At 41.5% G+C, this 5445-nt stretch overlaps 2 protein-coding genes across 2 annotated transcripts; one reads left to right on the top strand and one right to left on the bottom strand.

Annotated features, from left to right (window-relative positions):
* Window positions 1-3715: 3715 nt before the first annotated feature.
* On the top strand, window positions 3716-4372 carry PHALS_08332 (hypothetical protein PPTG_04552; the record flags this gene model as incomplete). The annotated part of the gene is made up of 1 exon (XM_024723662.1): window positions 3716-4372. One exon carries the CDS (start codon window positions 3716-3718, stop codon window positions 4370-4372), a length of 657 nt encoding a protein of 218 aa, XP_024574616.1.
* Window positions 4373-5212: 840 nt separating this feature from the next.
* PHALS_08331 (uncharacterized protein) lies at window positions 5213-5434 on the bottom strand (the record flags this gene model as incomplete). Its single annotated transcript, XM_024723661.1, has 2 exons — window positions 5213-5324; window positions 5385-5434. The coding sequence occupies 2 exons, from the start codon at window positions 5432-5434 to the stop codon at window positions 5213-5215; spliced, it is 162 nt and encodes a 53-aa protein (XP_024574615.1).
* Between the last annotated feature and the right edge of the window lie 11 nt (window positions 5435-5445).

The following is a 5445-nucleotide window of genomic DNA, read 5'->3' as shown; positions in this document are numbered from 1 at the left end:
TGACGTGCTCGTAAATATGGTGACGTCATCTGCCTGTTCAACATGCATTCAGCGGTGTCATCTCAACACACTCCCGTTTAGTGTGACCACACTGAAAGCTTTTGCCCTTGAAACTATCTCCGTTCTTCCTTGATCCCGTCCGTCACATGGTTTTCTGAACCGTCCACCATTGCCGTTGACAGGAAATACTTTCTCTGTCGCCTAGATCCATCATCTTCAACAATGCCACACTTTAATATGTTAAACTACGCTGCAATCGGATTGGATCTAACACACTTGTTTTTAAGATGCAAGGGTGAAATGCACAAAATTACAGCACGATTCCAATATCGAGGGCTCTCCTTCGCAATCAGAAAAACAGAATCGACAAGGACACACGTCCAGTTGAACAAACGTATGAAAGTAATAGCAGATGGAGTATGCCGTTCAATAGATCAATTATTTATTGTGGGGATATCATTTGCGTGCCGCATAAAAATGGATTCTCTGATGTCTTTCGATGTGAAAACCACATTCGAGCTTAACCCAATAAAGCGACTATTTGAAATAATAGTTTGGAGACAGCGCCTCTGGTTAATGATACTTATTGCGTTTTGCTCCAGAACTCTTTGGTTTTCAGACATCAATATGAATTTGTTCTCACTATTGGAAAGCTATCACCATTCAGCTAACTTGCACAATGTGGTCACAGTATTGCTTGACGCTATTCCGAGAGCTGAAAATCATTACTCGCTTCATGTCTGTCGCCTTTAGATTTCTATGAACAATTCTTATGGTAAAGTATAAAGTACAGATTTCCTATAGCCCCAATTTTCAAAGTAAGAAGCTTCCAAACTGGACATTCTATGAAATATTCTGCACAGTGTCGTGTTGTTATTAAAGATTCTTTTTGCTTATGAGTGGTCTTACTTTTGTAACCAATAAATGTGCGATATGATTGCTCGCAGTAGTGCGTACATGAAGGTCATCAGCACGCACGATTGAGACATACTCAATTTGGAAAGACGCATTGCCACTGCATTCATGACAGGTAAAGAAAGTTTTTTTGTCAACGAATATCGCATTCGTTCTCACTTTCCAATCCAATGATGGAATCTTATGAGCTCGTAAGCCTGATCTATCCTCGAACTTTGCCTTCGTCGATTCCCAAAAATTTTCATGATGATAAATACTTCAAGCTTAATTGCAAAGTAGATGCATAGTTTAGCTCCTATAGCCAGGTGGATTTCAGGCTATGGTAGAGAGATTTGTCCTCATTGATACGCATAGAGTGCCGACTGGTCGGACAATACTAGATCCAACCAACAGCTATTGACACTGAGGTTACGAGTAAATAATACCAAGACGTATTGCAGAACAATTTGAATATCTAAGTTTTAAACATATTCAGAATTCGGACCAAGATCATTGTATCACTGCATAATATGGTTGTATTGAGAATGTCAAGTCCGTAGCTGTTGACCTGTAGCTGCGTATTGAGGGGACAAGCCTGAAGTTTCAAAGCCTACAGAGTGACATAAACTTGAATCAGGAAGTGGACAGTACAAGTGTATCCAGGCACCCACTTTGGCACCCAACACACCGTTAAGAAAATCTTTCTGATCCCGTGATCACAACATGACGACCGTTAAATTATGGCAACAGGTCATCTTACAGTACAATCGTTGAGTCGTGAAGATCTCTAAAGGCGGTGGGATTGGATCTCATTGTATTGCAACTTATGTAATCGAAAGTTAGGACTACTGGAAGATTACGAACTATTCGATAAAGACAAGGCCAGACACAGATTATCAAATGCATTTCTAATTCCATTAGCTGATGAATGAGGAAATCTCTCAATGTTGTCACCTTCATACGATCACACATGTCATCTCAAATATTTTGATTGCTTTTCAAGTGATCACTGTAATCTTGATTCGAGTCCATTTCTGTGCATGAAAGCACCATTTGCAGATTAGCGGCATATAGGTGTTTACAAACTTTCATATGAAACTAGGCATATTTATGCATCTGTAATCTTCGATACAAAATAAGCACACGATTCAAGAAATAACGTCTTCTTCGCGTCCACATGCTGATCATAAATGGATACCAACTCACGAACATCAACTTGTAAAAAGTCATTGTAGTCATCTTAAGGAAGTAGCTAAGCGTTCTTGAGTGATCAGTCTAAAGCAGAAGAAACTGCGTCAATTCTTACGTGAACACTATACACCAGACCTATGTGAAGGCTTGAAACATTGTGGATCTCGTTCTTGAAACTTTGATGCACATGGCGATGCTTTGTCGTCAAGTGGGGCCCATGCAACTTCAAGGAACATGCAAAGCACGCAAGTTTTAGTCCAGTGACTTAGTGCGGCAGCGAGATTTCAAGGTGACTAGCATATGGGTGTGCTCGAACAGCAAGAGAAACATTCATAGGGGCTAAGTGCACATGTTTTTATTATCAGGAAGCTCATCCGTCAGCGCAGGCCAGAGAGTTTGCCCGATTGTTGGAGCGCTAGCTTCCATCTGTATGCTCTGTACAGTATCACAGTTAACCATATCCTGAAATGGTATCATGTCGTAGTTTATGGCCAGCCCAATCTTAAAATTCTCTGCGATAGTTTTGTTGACGGAGAAGAATTTCACAACAACACGTTTGGCAATGATTGGAGAGCATTGTTGCTATCCAACTATAGCACGAAAAGAATGATATGAGAATTTCTAAGCTAAGCACTAGATCTAGCCCCTTTTCATTGTACAGTAGAAAATGAAGTGTTGAGATCAAACCCTCGATGGTCGATGCTTGGACTCGACACAAGATTACGAGGTACAGACGAGGCGCAACTCGGTGGATATCTGAGTTGAGGGCATCGTCCTATTGTTTTTAAAAAAAGCTGTGGCCTCGAAGAAGAGAAGTGAATGGATCCCTACCACCCGCGACATGTTATTCTTCCAAACGGCAATTCCCAAGATTTTGAAGCTGCTCTGTATTGTACCATTATGATTCATGCAATCTGCGTTGTAGCAGTGTCAGACTGCAGATTAAGTAGGAGATTAGCTATCGCGACGTACGCATAGCTTCGATATTGTTGAAAATATCTTCAAATTAGAATATAACACAAGAGTCTCATTTGAACAATAGCAATTCGCCTGAAAGTAGTGAAGAAAACGTTTCTCAAACGACCACAACGTAGTCCCTGGCCTTGCAGCATACCTTTATTGCATTATTGCGAACGACATACCTGATTGAGAATTTGGACCTCTGCCGTAAACTTCTACAAGCTGAGAATAAAAGAGTCCGTTTGATTCTCGCTGATGCTGTGTGATGATCCTCTCGGAAGATCGCAGACCGTCAATAATCATCGGTCAGTTCAATTTCACTGATAAGCAACGCGTCAGCAATATCTAGTCGCTGGATGAAATAGCAAAAAGGACAGATACTACAAGAAGATCCTTCGACGAGAACATGCTTGTTCCTCAATATTCATACACCTGATGCTTATTCAGGGGTCTGTCTTAATCTTGGGATCTGTCCTCCGCTGTTTCAGAACAAGGGACAGTACTCGTTGATGCGCTGACACATGGCTTTTTTACCCTGACGTGGCTAGTACCCATCACACCTTCCAAGTGTCTCGCGTTTCCTTGACCTCGCACTTCGAGCCTCGCACTTCAAGTCATTTTTGTATTTGAAGCCTTTCGTCAATCACCTTCATCATCAACATCCAACACTATGGCTGCTAGTACCGCTGTTCGTCCGAGTGCTTTGATAAGTCAACCACGTTTTCGAGACTCGCATCAAGACCGACCGTTTGCGTGTCCCGTCCCACTCTGTGGTGGTCGATTTCATCGCAAGTTTACACTGCATGAGCACATGAAAACTCACACGGGAGAACAACCACATCAATGTCCTATTGGCTCCTGTGGCAAACGATTTAGTACGTCCGGCAATTTGGCGCGTCACAAACGTCTCCACTCGTTGCACAAAATGGAGTGTCCAGCACCTGGCTGTACTCGTATCTTTACAAGCAAGGATATGCTCACAAAACATCAGAAGGTCCATAATGGAAATTGTGTCCACACGTGTGTTATTGACGAATGTGGTAAAACGTTTAGTACGGCGGGGAACCTTACAAGGCATATGAAGACCCAACATCGATCCGTGCACGTTCCAGCAACTTCACGCTCCTCGTTGCAAGCGAAGAATCGTTTAAAGGTTGTGTCTCCTACTGATGCATCGCACGTACCATGCGAAAAGCTTCCACTATTCTTCTTTGACACAATGGTCTTATCACCTATTGAAGAACATTTGCACCAATATTCGTTTCCAAATCCCACCACAGCTCTAACGGATCAAGAGCTCAAAGATCTTCTTGAGTGTTTGTTTTAAGTCGATCGATGGTGTGCGTTATGATGGCTAGGAGTTATATACTTAGGAAAATCTCCTACTCTGTTTATTTAATCCAAAACTCCCAATATCTCTCTCATGTATATGTAGTCATATTCATTTGCGTATTAGTTTTCTGGTTTATGTAGTAATTTGTCGCGAAAAGGGGTAGGAGAACAGAGGGTACGCGTTTATGCACTGTTATGCCCAAGTGACAAGACATCCTTCTCAATAATTATAACCAGATGTAGCCATTCGCTTTGACAACCTTCGTCTCCGGAGATAAGTCAGTAAAATGGATGAAAAACTATATTCTAAAAGTGTGACTGTTCTGTAAATATTGTGTATGATACCTAGACCGAAATAACCCCATAGTGTAATAAGGGGTACGGAACTCGGTCCCATAAAAGAGTCGAACAGCTACCAGCATGCTGCGCTAGAGAAAACTTGGTCCTAGCTGGATTCCGGTAGCATAACCCTCGGACAACCTTCATTAAAACTGATTTGTCTTATGCTTTATATGTCTTTTTCGAACGGGAAGAAAAGACGACAACTCGATCTAATATTTGGATGTTACGAGGTTACATACCCTGTCACTATTGTTGCTCGATAGCTCAGAGCTACCATAATAAAGGGCTATGATGGAGTGTCACGACTAGTATTAGTGATGAAGTATCAGGGTGCGCAAAAGAGTTGGCTATGATATTTTTGTGCTGTGGACATATATTTACAAAAAGTTTAAGCTAAATTTTAACTTAGATTCATGTCACCCATTAATAAAAAATAGCAAGTTATCTGATACGCAAGCACACGAACCTATCGTTGTGCGTAGCTAGCTCGAGCTCATCGACTATAAATACCAAATGCAAGGACGTATGGTGTATCAGTTGATGTGCTCATGTCGCGTGGGTTGCATAAGTCGTTATCTGTGTGCCTTAGCTCACGCAAACAAAATCTGCAAAAGTTATACTTACAATTTGCTAAAATTCACAGTTTGTCCATTTTTGTTGCTGACTTCTGATTATTAGTGATGGGGACGTAAACCGAGTTGACGTTATTTGGCATTCTTCCCGTTA

Source organism: Plasmopara halstedii (assembly GCF_900000015.1).
Source record: "Plasmopara halstedii genome assembly, contig: Scaffold_322, whole genome shotgun sequence".
In the NCBI taxonomy this organism is placed as follows: Eukaryota; Oomycota; class Peronosporomycetes; order Peronosporales; family Peronosporaceae; genus Plasmopara; species Plasmopara halstedii.
The sequence above is the reverse complement of the archived record's forward strand: the minus strand, read 5'-3'. Positions and strand labels throughout refer to the sequence as shown.